At 36.0% G+C, this 15,087-nt stretch overlaps 1 protein-coding gene across 1 annotated transcript in view; it reads right to left on the bottom strand.

Moving 5' to 3' along the window:
- LOC121386132 overlaps positions 1 to 15,087 on the bottom strand; it is a 33,034-nt gene that overhangs the window by 12,140 nt on the left and 5,807 nt on the right. Inside the window, exon 2 of the mRNA XM_041516932.1 lies at positions 486 to 557. Coding sequence (XP_041372866.1) covers positions 486 to 555 — 70 coding nt within the window. The 5' untranslated portion in view covers positions 556 to 557. The remainder of the gene's footprint in view (positions 1 to 485; positions 558 to 15,087) is intronic.

Raw genomic sequence — 15,087 nt, 5'->3', positions numbered from 1 at the left:
CGATGAAACACAGTGTTATCACTAAATAAAAACTCAAAATTTCAAAACTCCAAAATGTCTCTAAAGTAATGTTTGGAGACTGCCCCAAACAATCACTGTACCACGTTTTAGAAGTTTTAGGACAATTAAGATAGACATTCAAATTTCCAAGTTAATTTAAAAAAAAATCAAATTAAATAATAATATTCAACATGTCCTAAATATGTTTAGTATGCCCCAGGGGATCATTGTCCCACGTTTAAGAATTATCCAGTGATATTCTTCAAAGAAAGAGTTGATGGACAGACGGACATCAAATGGATGCTGGACATATTGGTATTACAAAAACTAAAAACAAAACATATTAAGCTATATTTTACTTTCTGTTTCAAGCCCTCTGTTTTTGGGGGTTGTTTTTGTTTGTTTGTTTTGTTGCTGTTGGGGTTTTTTTGTTTTTTTTTACAGTGACATACTCTGTAACTGTATTACTACTTTGAAAGGTTTACCTTCAGCAGAGTTCTTTCCAATAAGAGAGGTAATCAAAACGACTTCAAATACGATCTGTGACAGTGCCATAGCTGTAAAGAATAATAACAATAATACACGTAACTACAAATGGTAATGCTGTGCCCAAACCATATTACTCATGCATAAACCACACGCACACATACCTGACACATAATGCAGGCTCTGTAGTCTAATTAAAAAGGTCGGAGAAGTGACTTCTCTCTTCTCAAGAGAAAAGGGACAAGTATAATACAAAATAAAAATAAAAATAGGCGAAGTGATCATTTATCGGTAGTATCTGTACCTGTTGTAATGTTTCATCCGGTTCCGTGTTCATACTGACACATTCCAAATTATACACTTGGTTAAAATCGTAATATTTTAATATAATACTACTACTTCCAGTAATACAATGTAAGAAAGCAATTGTACAGTATTATTAAGCAGCTAATAATTAATGTTAAATTATGGTGTCGTTGTTATGTAAAATGAAAGAAATAATTAGTATGTCTGGCGTTAATTATTGAGATGAATGTGGCCTAGAAATAACAACCTCATGCTTGACTGTTCTATCCAAACGGCTCAACATGCATCTGGCGCTAAAGTAAAAACGTGGACCGACAACGTGAGCTGTGGCACGCGTATACACGCATTAGGTTTAAAATATTATGGCGACTTCAACTGCTTGAACGGAGATGCAGGACAAAAAAACAACCTCCATTTCACCAGCTAGGTTATGGCCTAACAATAAACAAAGCTTAAATATGAATGAATTTGTTTCACAATCGATGCTAATAATATTCGGCAATATCAGTTACAATAATGCTGAAAGATATCAACTGCATAAACTGCAAGCATGCAGCTGCTACGTGTATAGCTAACCATGATGTCAGAAGAGTGGCATAACAGTTTTTAAAATATTGTTATGACCCACGACGTAGGTGTAGCATGAGATAAATACAGGGGTTCTAGAATACAGGGTCCTATGCCTGAGACCAGTGGTCTTTGGAATCATGCCACTAATTAATGACTTCCGTCGAGCCCGATGGCAAGTAATATATATTTATTTTTTTAAAGGAAGTCTGCGAACGAACGAAAATACCCTGACAAGTAATTTCTTTCCATGTGCTTTCACATGCAACATTTCACTGAATAATATTTGGCCACCAGTAATCTATGACCCATCCTTGACATTACTATACTTACTGATGCATTGTTATTGAAATAAGTTAAAAGTAAACTGAGTCAAATTAAAACCTTCACAATATAAAATTTGAATAAAGTCAATGAGTGTTGAAAGCAGGTATTTCTCAGGAATAAATATTGTAATGGCAATGACGACACTCCATTTGAAGCCCATCACAGCCCACGTGACCCGATCCATAGCACATGCACAGCACCATTGACGCAAAATTGGTTTTGCACGTGCCACTGGTCACGTGACTACAACAGCATACGTGTTTTCATCGTTACTTGCTCGAAGAAGTCTGACACAAAGAAAAACACACATCAAAACGATGTTTGTTACGACCTGTTTTGAAGCCACGCCTCATATATGTGCAGCGTGAACGTGCCGTCGGCATGTTGCACGCGGGAACGTCAGAGGCTGACGTTGCAAGGACGCTGGGTTACAGTCGACGGTCAATTTATGATCTGCGTACATGATTACCACAGATGACCGCCCCCGACAGGGTAGAACACGTGTGACGTCACAGGCAGATGACCATCATATTGTGTTACGTCACCTCCGCAACCATTTCATGACAGCTACAGCAACCAGTAATGAACTTCTCAGACGTTGGATGTCCACGCAAACGATCCGAAATCGGCCGAGAACCGCTCACCTCCACGCACGGCGCCCATTTGTTGGACCCAATTTCGTCAACGTCAACTGTGAGAACGCCACTTGCGATGGACTCGGAGGAAATGGAATAGAATGAATGAATGAATGAATGTTTAACGACACCCCAGCACGAAAAATACATCGGCTATTGGGTGTCAAACTATGGCAAAATGCAACAACAGTGTGATGATCATCATCAATATAAACTTTCAACAGTTAAATAAAAACACAGTGTAAAGGACTGTAAAAATACAGATATCACATATATATATATAATTAAAATTTTGAATAAAATTCAGTATCACGTAAAAATTGTAAAATAAGTTCTGGATGGAATCGAAAGGATTCCATCACAGTTCGTAGTCCAAATATATTTCTTCGAATTGCTTTCAGATGGGTACACTCCACCAAAATATGACGTACTGTCAGAGTACACTGACAGTGCTCACACTAAGGTGGAGGATCCTTCTTCAAAATAAATGAATGGGTCAAATAGAAATGGAATAGAGTCGTGTTTGGCAATGAATCAATAGTCACACTGCGATTTACCGATGGCAGGCAGAGGGTTTGGAGACGACGTGGTGAATGTCATGCTCAGTGTTGTGCCAGTGAAGATGACAGATTCGGAGGTGGAAGTGTAATGGTTTGGGGCGCTTTGTGTGGAAATGGGGGTGTGATACACGTTTTAAGGCAATTGATGAAACATCCAAGGTAATCCACGGCACAACTGCAATACATGATCAGGGCCGTATCTCTGCACAAGCAGAGTCGACTGGGTATTTGGCAAAATAGTGGATGATTCTATGGATCTCTATCTAGGAGAACAGCCAGGAAATCATCGACTATCGACCAGAACCCGGATCAAGACAGACGTTAAAGCAGACACTGTACTTAGGAGTAAGGTAAGCGCAGTAATTGTCTTTGTTAGCCAGCCATTTCGTTTCTATATCTGTGTTCATGTTTGCTAGCAGGAGAGACGTGATATTTCGTTTCTATATTCGTGATAAGTTTTGTCTTAGTTAGCCATTTCGTTTCTATGTTTGTGTTCATGTTTGTCTTTGTTAGCCATTTCGTTTCTATGTTTGTGTTCATGTTTGTCTTTATTGGCCATTTCGTTTCTATATTTGTGTTCATGTTTGTCTTTGTTGGTCATTTCGTTTCTATATTTGTGTTCATGTTTGTTTTAGTTAGCCATTTCGTTTCTATATTTGTGTTCATGTGTGTCTTTGTTAGCCATTTCGTTTCTATAGTTGTGTTCATGTTTGTCTTTGTTGGTCATTTCGTTTCTATATTTGTGTTCATGTTTGTTTTAGTTAGCCATTTCGTTTCAATATTTGTGTTCATGTTTGTCTTTGTTAGCCATTTCGTTTCAATATTTGTGTTCATTTTTGTCTTTGTTAGCCATTTCGTTTCAATATTTGTGTTCATTTTTGCTAGCAGGATGGACGTGATATTACATTGTAGTTTTCTGTTACTATTTGAACACAGGATTTTTTGTGCTAAGCTACATAGTAGTTAGTCGGCATATCTCCCTAACCAATCCAACTCTTCTTAGACCTTAAACTTTAATTCATATTTCTCAAACACATGAACACAATAATGGAAGTAACGACATCCAGTCCTTTAGTTAGCCAGGATCAATGGCTTAGCCCAGGAAAACCAGATAGTATAAATGAAATAAGAGTAGAGATAGAGACAAACCTTGTAGCGACGGACTCCCCTACATCCCCCAACCCGCCAACAGCGCCCGTGACAACGACTACCGAACCGCGGGACACAGACTCGGAGGTGCACCCTGTCAGGCCGGCTACCACCAATGACGTGAACATAAACCCAGATGTGGAATTCGTTTCCACATGTCCCAAAATCAGGGCAGTAGACCATGCAATTAAACTGGCACTTGAATCAGTTAACGACGCGAACTCCCAACACCCCTAGAAAATCGAGCAAAAGGAAAAGGTCCCCTCAACCTTAGTGTAGATGTTGGCACTGATGAGGAAAGCCAACATTACTTTTGTCTGCTCTTTATTTTGCTAAATATATGGTGATAAAACAGAATAAAATGCAAAAAAAATATAAAAATCATCCATTTCTTGTACAGTGTATTGAGCATGTTTTATGTTAAAATTACAGTGGTTTGCAGACACTTCAATTCTCTTTAAAATGTGAGTTATTTTATAAAAATTGATTATCAAGTTTCAAAGTTACTGCAATTTATGTAAATTCTAGTTTGTTATTGTTTATTTCAAAGACAGTCTATACCGTATGCTAAATGGACATTACGTCTTTAACAATTAAGTGAAATTAAATCATGTTGCACTGAATTTTCTCACAACTAATTAGTATTTATGTTTTAGGAATAAAAAGTGTAAAGTAATAGACAAGTTAAGGAGCTGAAGGATTTGAAAACATACACTCTGAATGTGGATTTGTAGTCCTGTCCGTAACTTTTCAAAAAAGCATAATTATAAATTGAGATACAATTAAAAAATACAAAAATATTTACTTAAATTGTCTAGTGTTTTATTTTATAAAGCTACACCATGTTAAAATAAGAACAAATATAAATACTATAGCTGAATTTCTAATTGCTATTCATCCAGCATTAACCCATACAAAAATAAAAAAATTATGACTAGCAGGACATTCCTCGTGTTGAGTATTGAGCTATTTTTTAACTTGCATCACCAATTAAGTTCACAATGAAGATAGAATACTACCGATGACGTACTACTAGGGGTAGATTACATTCAGTAAGTATTCTTTGTAGTGGCCGTAACCAAACAAGTAATATAGAAACTTAGTGGTAAAATGTAACTTAAATGCCCACAGCTAAGTGATTAAATGTCAACAAAGTATAGATTTCATATGAATGTGATATATTTTGGCAAATTTATATTTCATTACATTTTGGGGGTTTTTAGAGTTTAAGGAGAAATTTGAGGAGAAAAAACATTGCGGCCAAATTTCCCCTACAATTTACCTTTACAAACAAGTCATATATAGTAAAGGTTACACTGACACATAATACAAGTAGCAAGCTTAATACGGAAATGTTAATATTTTGAAAATAAATGTGTTCAGTTGATTGATTATGGACACTACCAGATGTCACATCCGGCCATGAACAGTAGATTTGCTGCTGATGAAATGGAAACTATTAATAATCACCTTAAACATTTTAAAACTGTATTTATTTATTTTTAATTTTAAAAATATGGAACATGCTAATTGTTTTGTGTCAAACCTTGTATAGTTATATTCAAAGTTGAATGATTTTTTTAAATATGGAACATGCTAATTGTTTTGTGTCAGACCTTTTATAGTTATATTCAAAGTTGAATGATTTTATTTTTTTTAAAATATGGAACATGCTAATTGTTTTGTGTCAAACCTTGTATAGTTATATTCAAAGTTGAATGATTTTTTTTTTTTTAAATATGGAACATGCTAATTGTTTTGTGTCAAACCTTGTATAGTTATATTCAAAGTTGAATGATTTTTTTTTTTTTAAATATGGAACATGCTAATTGTTTTGTGTCAAACCTTGTATAGTTATATTCAAAGTTGAATGATTTTTTTAAATATGGAACATGCTAATTGTTTTGTGTCAAACCTTGTATAGTTATATTCAAAGTTGAATGATTTTTTTTAAATATGGAACATGCTAATTGTTTTGTGTCAAACCTTTTATAGTTATATTCAAAGTTGAATGATTTTTTTAAATATGGAACATGCTAATTGTTTTGTGTCAAACCTTGTATAGTTATATTCAAAGTTGAATGATTTTTTTAAATATGGAACATGCTAATTGTTTTGTGTCAAACCTTTTATAGTTATATTCAAAGTTGAATGATTTGTTTTTTTTTTTTAATTTACGACAACCGTTACTGTTTACTTGGTATTAAAAACAATACCATTTATTTTCTGACAGTTTTAAGCTAAAGTATGACAGCATATATGTTTGCATACCGGCTACGTATATTATGATTGTATATCTACAACCCAGGTTTTGTTTGGTATTGTCCATAACCAAATATTACTAATTCTAAAATTTCTGGTTTTTTGCTTAGTTGAGTACATCAGTATATTGTGCCTTACAAATAGTTGGAAATGGAACTATAAGTTTAAGATATCTCAGCACAACTGGCAGTTTTATTTTATCTCTTACATTCATATTTATTAGTCATGTCAGGCGCTGATCCAGGATTTGTTAATAAAGGGGCCCAAAAGCCGTGGTTACTTTTGAAAACATAATTTAAACGTCCTTGACAGGTGGTCAGGATAAGTTTGCATTTTTCCTGGATTCTGTAATATATATTGTTCGACCAAATATACGGAGGCCTGAATCCGCGCCTGCATGTGGTGCATACACGCACACTTGGTTCTTTATCAGTCATTTAAATCTTAGATAAAATAAATATTATGTTTACAATTGTTTATGAATTGGACATTCCGGCAAATACATACCATAATATTAGTTCGATGAAGTGCATTTATGTCTTGTTATATATGCTTGTAGTGTCCATAACTTTAATCCGAAAAAGAAAAAAAGCTACTGTCGTAAGCATAAATTTGGAATAATAATTTCAATAGGTACATTTTCCAATAGTGAAATGGGCGTGCTTTTATTGAAACAAACTTTAGTTAGAACTGTTAATACAAACAGAAATGAAGTGTTAAACATTTTATGGATATGACATAGCATAATAGTAAACTTCAGTTAGATCTACGATGAAGTGTTAATACAAACAGAAATGAAGTGTTAAAATAGTTTATGGATATGACATAGCATAATAGTAAACTTCAGTTAGATCTACGATGAAGTGTTAAAGGGACACACCCTAGTTACGTTTATTTGTTAACCATTACGGCGTTGTTTTTCGCTATTAAACCCCATTTTTCACAAATAAAATTGCACTTTACGTACATTTTATTATTTAGAATACACATTTCCATTCACCTGAAGTGCTTTTTGGTAATCCTGATGTTTGTAAAACCACGAAATGCATTTTTTGCATTTTTTCACAAGACGTGTTGTCGAGAAAAAACCGTTAAGCAAGCGAGGTCCAATCTATTTTTAGAGGGAATCTTCCTGTGTAAACGTCACAGATGTTGGTATACCACGTGACCGTTATCATTTTGGTTCGGTTTGTTTTCTCGTGCACGGTTCGCGCAATCAACATCCGATTTGTTGTTCATTTGTGAGATTTTTCTTCACAGTTCGTGAACATTTTCAGTAACAATAAAGTTCAGACAAGTAAATGTCTTAATACAAAACGTTACAAACCCGTAAAACCAATAATTTTGCTAAGTCTTACGATATCTGGAGAGGGGATACAACCAGGACAGAACAGTTGGAACATGTCCAGGAGAGGTGAAAAGAACGCACCCCAAGTCTGTGCGCACTCTGTGAAATTTGTCGTGACGTAGGCATTGTTGTGCTTCGAGCGACATCTACCGGTGACATCAGAATACTAACTTTCAAAATTATTTCAAGCAATTGGGACATGGGGATTCCCATGGTATTTATCGATATAAAACCTGCTTTTTCACTCCATTTGATAAAAACGTGATCTAAGTGTGTTACAGGTTTGTAGATTAACCAAACTATAATTTATTTTCGCTGGATGGAACTAGGGTGTGCGGCTTTAATACAAACAGAAATGAAGTGTTAAACATTTTATTGATATGTAAACATATGGCAAACCAGGGTTTCCGCCAGAAAAACAACAAAAAACCCCAAAACATTTAGGTACGTTGTTATGAATTTGTGATCGCAGAGCAGGCAGGCGAAGACGCCTTATTGGGAGGGGTATCTGGGGGTCCTGGCCTACCCTAGAAAAAAAAGGATTTCCCGGCATTTGGAGTCTAAAATCCGGGCCAGCTCATGGTGATATTTTCCATGTTTCATAGGAGAATGAATGACGAATGTAACAGTCAACAGGAAATTTGTAAACCTGCCTTCATATTTTTGAATTAATTGTCCGATTATTCATGAAATAAGCTGCTTTCAGCGACAGCGAATGATGGAAACTTTCCCAAACTATTTTGACTGTTCTCGAAAAGGTAATTCGGTTTCATGTTGAGCACAAACCCCCCCCCCCCCCCCCCCCCCCCCCCCCCCCCCCTCCCCTCCAAAAAAAAAAAAAATCAACGTAAGCCACAAACGATTGACTGAAATTTAGCCAATGGGACTAGGCTAAAATGGAACCACTACAAAAAAACGAACCATTTTCGTTGGCGAAAATGTAACCGATTTGGCAAAAAACGTACCTCAAAGTATTGGCTCAGTATGGTTATTGTATTTGTGTCATTAGTTTCAATTTATTTGTTCTTTTTATGTATGGTGCCAAAAAAGAAGAAGAAAGATTTATTTTGGGTACGTAATTTTACCCTAGAATTATTTTTGGATACGTAATTTTACCCGTTAATCCTGCTGGCACAAACACTGCACAGATAAAATATCTAAGTATTACAACAATAATTACACCATTAATTTGTTGGAATACATTAAAGGAAGTAAATAAACATTCATTTAGCTTCTGTTTCTGCCGATGTCCGCAATTTCCCGAATCTCCCCTAATTTGTATGAAACTCAAATTATGTTGCAGAAATGTTCTGTCAATGTTAAGCCAAAGGGACGTAGACAGTGCGGTTCTTTCTACGTCCGAATATTGCTACCTACCCTATATATAACTGGTATTGAAAACTTGTGGCACCATGTTTCAACCATTTCTCAACCGAAGTAGTGTAACAAATGGACACAAAAAACTAAAATATATAACCTAAATCCCGATAGAAGTAGGGCCTACTTGCAACAGTATTATCAAAATAAATCGTCCAACGTCAGTGTCATCGACCTTGCCAGTCATGGTGCACAAATAACGCAGAATGTGTTGTAGTTACTAAAGCGTAGCCTACTCTTGTATATGTAACTATAGTATTAGTACTTGTGCAGTTGGGCTTTATGTTTCAATTCGTTTGGCCCTTTGTGCCTTGGTGTAGGCCCCATTCTGTAATTTGGTCACTTGTAGTGCGCGGGGCACGTTACGTCAATACTTTTCTTACTGTCAACGACAGTCACTTTTTGGACCCTTTGTTTGGTTTCGTACACAATAAATAAAACGGTAATTTTGTTTATGATATATTTGACAAAAGGTACTTTTTATTTCTTTCATCTTTTAAAACTTAAAATTAATATTTTGTCCATAATTATATATTAAAAAAAATATATAATAATAATTATTTAAAAAAAACCAACCTGTAAACAGCGTTGTCTGCTTGTTATAGAAATTTGACAGTGGTCAACGTTAATAGACCAGTTTTTATTTGAATGTAGCGAAGCATTGTAATAATATAGCTAATTCTGAATTTGAATGACTTCAGTATTCCAATGACGTCACTTTGCCTATCCTTGCAATAACCATAAACGGTTTAAGAATGCTGGAGAAATTCCAATGCAAAGTTGCTATTGAATTGTTTGGGGGGTTTTCGGGGGGGGGGGGGGGGGGCGATTGTTTGTGTTGTTTTGTTTTGTTGTTTTTTTACATTACTAATGCACCTGAATTCAATGTGTTTGAAGAAAATTATATGATTAAAAAATTGTACCTTTTACGAAATATGGATTTCAAGTGAAATTACGGCGAGATATGCTATATTTATTGTGTACAAAGCCAAAACAAGGGTGCGAAAAGTGACTGTAGTCGACCATAGAAGAACCACACATTCTACGTCCCTTCGGACTAGGTCACTTGTAATTCATTGGTGCAGCATATTTCTGGCTTACAAGAACATAATTTCTAATACACGCCTTCACTAACACATAAAATTAAATATTAATTACTTTATACTTAATGTAAGATGCCAAGTTATTTTTCAGATGGTCGCTTTGAAAACGCGGCTACACCAACTAGTATTCTGCCTGTCCTGCGCAGCAGCGCAGGTAAGGGTTTGTTCAGACGCCGTTCCGTAGGCCTACGCCACTTAAATATTAGTTTGGTTATAAAAACTAATTTGCGGATGAAAAAAAAAAAAAGTAAAGGGAAATTAGTTTTTAGTTTTTTTTCTGAATCAGTACACCCCATAGTGGCTCAGGAAAAAAATCCTCATGTCTGGAGTTCCAGGGCCCTAGCCAGCTTTTCGAGTGTGTGTGTGTGTGGCGGGGAGGGAGGCGGTTCGTCTATAGTCCGTTCCACCGGGGACGCGTTTTTTCATACTATGGAAGTTGCTACAAATTATTTAGTTCTTTGTAAATTTCACACAAAAATAGATTTGTTTGTTTGGGGGTTTTTTTCTTTCCAGGGCCGTCGGAACGATTGTGACATCGGGGCGGTGGACTAGCGATGTTGAGGTCTACGAAGTGGCCCGCTTTTGCTAAAGTCCGAACCAAATTGTTAACAACTAAGATAAATTACTCCTACCTTTAATTACTGTTACATTTCCCCCACATTTTGCCCAGATACAAGTTGTGAAAAAAATGAAAGCCAATGAAATTCGAAAGCTACCAGCTTATTCCTGCATTTACGTATGCAAATAATTTCACCTGATCTTATTAATTTAACAGTTACTTGTTAAATGTTTTAAAAATGTAATCTTACTTTTAAAAGTACTTTTCTATCTCCAGGTTGGTTTTAGACCAGATAACCAAGATATACAATTATTTTAAAAATATAGCCTGTTATATATTACAATATTTTTAATATATGACATATCAAAATTGGTAACATTTTGGGTGCTGGTTCTAAAATTTATTAAAGGGGCTGACCTGTGGTTTCAGACCTAGCAAGACTTCTGTTTGATCCCATAAGAGCACGTGTCAGGGGAGAGGGGGCAACTGCCCACCTTGTGCTGGAGAAAATCACTAACATTCGGGCAAAAACAATAGAGACATTCGGGCAGAATGAGCTAGCCTGAAATGTGTTCACCATGTAGTTCCATCATTTTAACCACATTATTACTTGTAATCTGTTTGGCAGTAATGCTAACATAAATAAACATTGGTATCCAGATTCGTGCATTTTCAAAATAAACACACACTTCCTTTTCAGGTCTTTTAAAACACTACCTTACCTTAAAATGTTTTACATATAAAGCAATATACTAATAAATACATTCGGAATGACCTTTGGTCGCAATGTTTTAAAATTTGTTTGGCTGTTTTTTACCTTCAAAATTATTTTAGACAAAAATCGATATTGAGATACAAAACATTACAATGTCCAGAAATACATGGAATATAGAGATAATCATATTCTAAGCAAGACAACATATATTTTAATTTTAATAATGCTATGTTATTTGTCGAAAACGTTGAAACGGCTACAAATTGAGGATAATCCAATCCCTTTAATATAAGTATAGAATATTAGTCGCCATAAATGCACGGAAATACTCTTAAACGCGCTCTGTCACGGATGGTTGACCTAATTATTGACCCAACAAAGTATTATATGAAATATATACATTTGATTTGTACCTAAAAGTACTTTATTGAACCACCGGCCTCGGTGGCGTCGTGGCAGGCTATCGGTCTACATGCTGGTAGGTACTGGGTTCGGATCCCAGTCGAGGCATGGGATTTTTAATCCAGATACCGACTCCAAACCCTGAGTGAGTGATCCGCAAGGCTCAATGGGTAGGTGTAAACCACTTGCACCGACCAGTGATCCATAACTGGTTCAACAAAGGTCATGGTTTGTGCTATCCTGCCTGTGGGAAGCGCAAATAAAAGATCCCTTGCTGCCAATCGGAAGAGTAGCCCAAGTAGTGGCGACAGCGGGTTTCCTCTCAAAATCTGTGTGGTCCTGAACCATATGTCTGACGCCATATAACCGTAAATGAAAAATGTGTTGAGTGCGTCGTTAAATAAAACACTTCTTTCTTTATTGAACCATCTACATAACCAACATATCACACTTATTATTGTATTTTATAAAAAAAAATAATTGAATTATGGGTACGGTCCATAATTCTGAGAAAAATAACGGCTATTTGGAGAGCAGAGGTGTGACGTATTATTTTGAGTCACGTGACTGGCATTCCCCGAATAACCGCAGTGCCAACACGATTTACCAAGTTCGTGTAACGAGAACGCTTGACCGTCCTCTGCGACGTAGGGTAAATAGAAAGAAAACAAAATGAAAATAAGTTATTACAAATTAATAAAAACATGTACTGAATGATATTAAGCTTATATATTAATTTATTTTAGTAACAGAAGCAAGTTAAACGTCGACAATCCCGACTAGTTAGGCTTTTGCATCTATAGGTAAATTTATCGTTAATCGTACGCGAAAAACTCACATCTGGATCACAAACACCGTCATTTTCCACCTTGTCAAATTCATTATTATACAAAATATCCCATAACAGCTGAATTGGGATAGGAATTGGTACATTTTTAAAGAATACTCTGAACTAGACGGTGTTTATATACGATGTGACTATATATACGAAGGCCGTGTCTATAGCCTCCACTAACGAGGGCTGGCTATATTCACAGCAAAAATGTATATAGGCGGTAAATAAGTACATGTATTTGATTGATCCACCCCTGCGCGTTCTGTAACCTCACCGTGGTGCAGGGGTGAAACATTCTCTTTGAGAATGGCCAATACAGCACGAATTGAAATTTGAGTAAAGGTCAGTATCTATCTGTGATATTTGTATTTGTGCACAGTTCTTTACACTGTTTTTATTTAAATATTGACTTTTTATATTGATGTTGATCATCATCTTATTTGTATGCATTACCATAGTTTGACACCCAATAGCCGATGTGTTTTTCGTGCTGGGGTGTCGTTAAACATTCATTCATGCTTTCATTGATCCATATTACCGAACCATCTGGAACAGGAGGAATACATACTAAGTACTGTACGAACAGTGCATTTTCTGAACAGGGGACGGGGTGGGGGAGTATATGAATTTAGCGGACCCTTTTGTGTACGTTTTCCATAGATATATGAATAGCGTCATATTGCCCCCACAGTACTAACAAAAAATTAATTATAATAAATAAATAATAAATAAATAATAACAATTACAAATTATCAGCGGCTGAGGTAGATTAACTTAAAGAGAAACTAACTACGGACAGTACACAAACTAACAACAGGGCTTGAACTTAATAATTTTTCACTGATTGCAATGTTTAGGCTGCTTACGTACATTTTGTAAAACAGTTAATTTTACCGTAAATAAATTTGACTAAAAGGTTATTTTGCTGTATTTAGTCACATTTCAAATGCTCAAAATTGCAAGGGCCAATAAAACTCAAAATAAATTTTTTTTTTTATCAGCGGCTGAGGTAGCTTAACTGAAAGAGAAACTAACTACAGACAGTACACAAACTAACAACAGGGCTTGAACTTAATAATTTTTCACTGATTGCAATTTTGAGGCTGCTTACGTACATTTTGTAAAAAAACATTAATTTTACCGTAAATAAAATTGACTAAAAGGTTATTTTGCTGTATTTAGTCACATTTCAAATGCTCAAAATTGCAAGGGCCAATAAAACTCAAAATAATTTTGTTTATAGGCTACTAGTAAAGCTTAGACCACTCCCGGGTCCCCCTCTAAATTTATGTAACGTTTCTGTAACAACCGCTCCCACCCACCCCCCACCCACCGCGACGTGATTTTACCAACATTATAATACATGTAATAATAATAGTAAGAATAATATACAATTTACTACTACTACTACTACTATTACTATTATTATTATTAGCCTACTACTACCTTTTTGGGGTGGAGGGGCGGTGTTTTATCTGGAGGAGTTTTGGCTATAAAAATGCAAGATTAACGTGCGTGCACACACGCACAAAGGGCAGGCTGAACTTGTTCCTGCACGTAAAACTGGATTCATCTGGGTTAAGTAATAATTAGCCAACCGTTGGACGACAAAACATGCAACAGTACACTGGTTTTTTTACGCTATACATTAAAGCCGAAATACCACTTTGCGAACCAGTCAAAATAATTTGCACACGGGCCTAATAATAATAATAATAATAATAATAATAATAAATGGCGAATTCATGTTCCGACTGCTTATTATTTTATTTCAGCGTATTCGCGGTTATTTTCGTCATAAAATAATATATTTTTATTATTATTTGCCATGTGTATAGCCGGCCCTCATTTGCCAAGTCTCTATACATGGCGATCGTTTATATAAAATCCACACATACATTATACGGTTGTCGTATATATAGCCTCATCACTACGAGTCTGTTTTTCCGTATTTTTACGACTTTTTACAAGAAGACTTCCAAATTTTAAAAACGAAGCGTGTCGTGGAATTCCCTCGATCGTTGTTCATTTAAAATGTTTTTGATCATACAGTAGGCCTAACTAGGTTTGGTATTCCAAATGAATGTAATTTCCATTTATAATGCATATTTAGAGAAACAAGGCCCACTAAATCCGTGATTGAGCTCATGGGCGTCATTTGCAAGGAAAAAGGGGGGGGGGGGGGGGAGGACAATTGGGTTCTAACAATATTTCGTGCGACTAATCTCGAGCGCCCTAGGCGTGAAGCGACTCTAGGGGTGTCTGGGGGCACCCCCCCCCCCCCCGAAAATTTTGAAAAATGAAGGTCATTGTGGCTGTCTGAGAACATTATTTAGAGTAAAGTGGGGGGGGGGTGACATCAGATATTCTGTCCCCCCCACTGCTAAAAGTGTGGGGGGGGGGGGGGACATGTCCCCCGTCCCACACCAAATGACGCCCATGATTGAGCTCCTTTA

The sequence above is a fragment of the Gigantopelta aegis genome, chromosome 12 (assembly GCF_016097555.1).
Source record: "Gigantopelta aegis isolate Gae_Host chromosome 12, Gae_host_genome, whole genome shotgun sequence".
Lineage (NCBI taxonomy): Eukaryota > Metazoa > Mollusca > Gastropoda > Neomphalida > Peltospiridae > Gigantopelta > Gigantopelta aegis.
Note: the sequence above shows the minus strand (reverse complement) of the source record. Positions and strands in the feature narration are given on the sequence as shown.